This window comes from Trichinella spiralis (assembly GCF_000181795.1).
Source record: "Trichinella spiralis strain ISS 195 chromosome Unknown Scfld195, whole genome shotgun sequence".
Taxonomy (NCBI): domain Eukaryota; kingdom Metazoa; phylum Nematoda; class Enoplea; order Trichinellida; family Trichinellidae; genus Trichinella; species Trichinella spiralis.
In genome coordinates, this window is record NW_003527134.1 from 1 (window position 1) to 731 (window position 731).

General features: G+C 32.3%; 1 protein-coding gene across 1 annotated transcript; it reads left to right on the forward strand.

Moving 5' to 3' along the window:
* Window positions 1–66: 66 nt before the first annotated feature.
* Tsp_15416 (eukaryotic translation initiation factor 2C 1) lies at window positions 67–625 on the forward strand (the record flags this gene model as incomplete). The annotated part of the gene is made up of 3 exons (XM_003370994.1): window positions 67–189; window positions 277–404; window positions 478–625. Coding segments are annotated over exons 1-3 (399 nt in total), but the record flags the coding sequence as incomplete, so codon positions are not given.
* Window positions 626–731: the final 106 nt, after the last annotated feature.

A 731-nucleotide genomic window follows, 5' to 3' on the forward strand; every position in this document is an offset into this window, starting at 1 on the left:
TGAATAGCATCGTCCATTGTTGTTTGATTTTTAATTTTTGAAAAAGTGGTAGCTTAACTGAAAAATATGTTTGGCAAAGTTCATGAACCGCATCTTATTTCAGCAACTGTTGAGCAATTTTTAATCACTGAATTACTTTTAGGCCAAGATACGAATGTAGCTGCAGATGAAGTGTTGCAGTTACGTTTAGTAAGTATTATTTAGTGTTTTATTAAATTATTTACTATGGTTGTTGTTGTTGATGCGGTGGGGGCTTTTTAGAAAGAATTAGTGAAGCGACCTGGATACGGGACTGTTGGCAAGCCGATAAAATTAGCATGCAATTATTTTCCACTGATAAAATTACAGAAAGGTGATATTATGGTTAACAGATATCACATCGACATACAACATCCGCGTTTAAAGTTGAATTGGTTCGATTTTAATTTGTTGTCAAGTTTTATTATAGTTTTAATGTGTTTTTATTTTCTGTTGGAGTGATGACAATCGTGACATATTTTGGGCATATGCAGTGAAGCGTTCAGATATTTTTGGTGATCCATTTAAATTAGCATACGATGGAATGAATACTTTGTTTACAGTTGACAAATTACATTTGAAGCAAGTCAGTGAAAAAGCAGATACGGTTCGTTTTAAAAACTCTCCAGAGTTTTATAAATTGTAATTATTAAATATGAACAGGCTTATTTTAAGGAAAAATTTTCCTTCAAAACCGCTCGAGAAAATAAGCC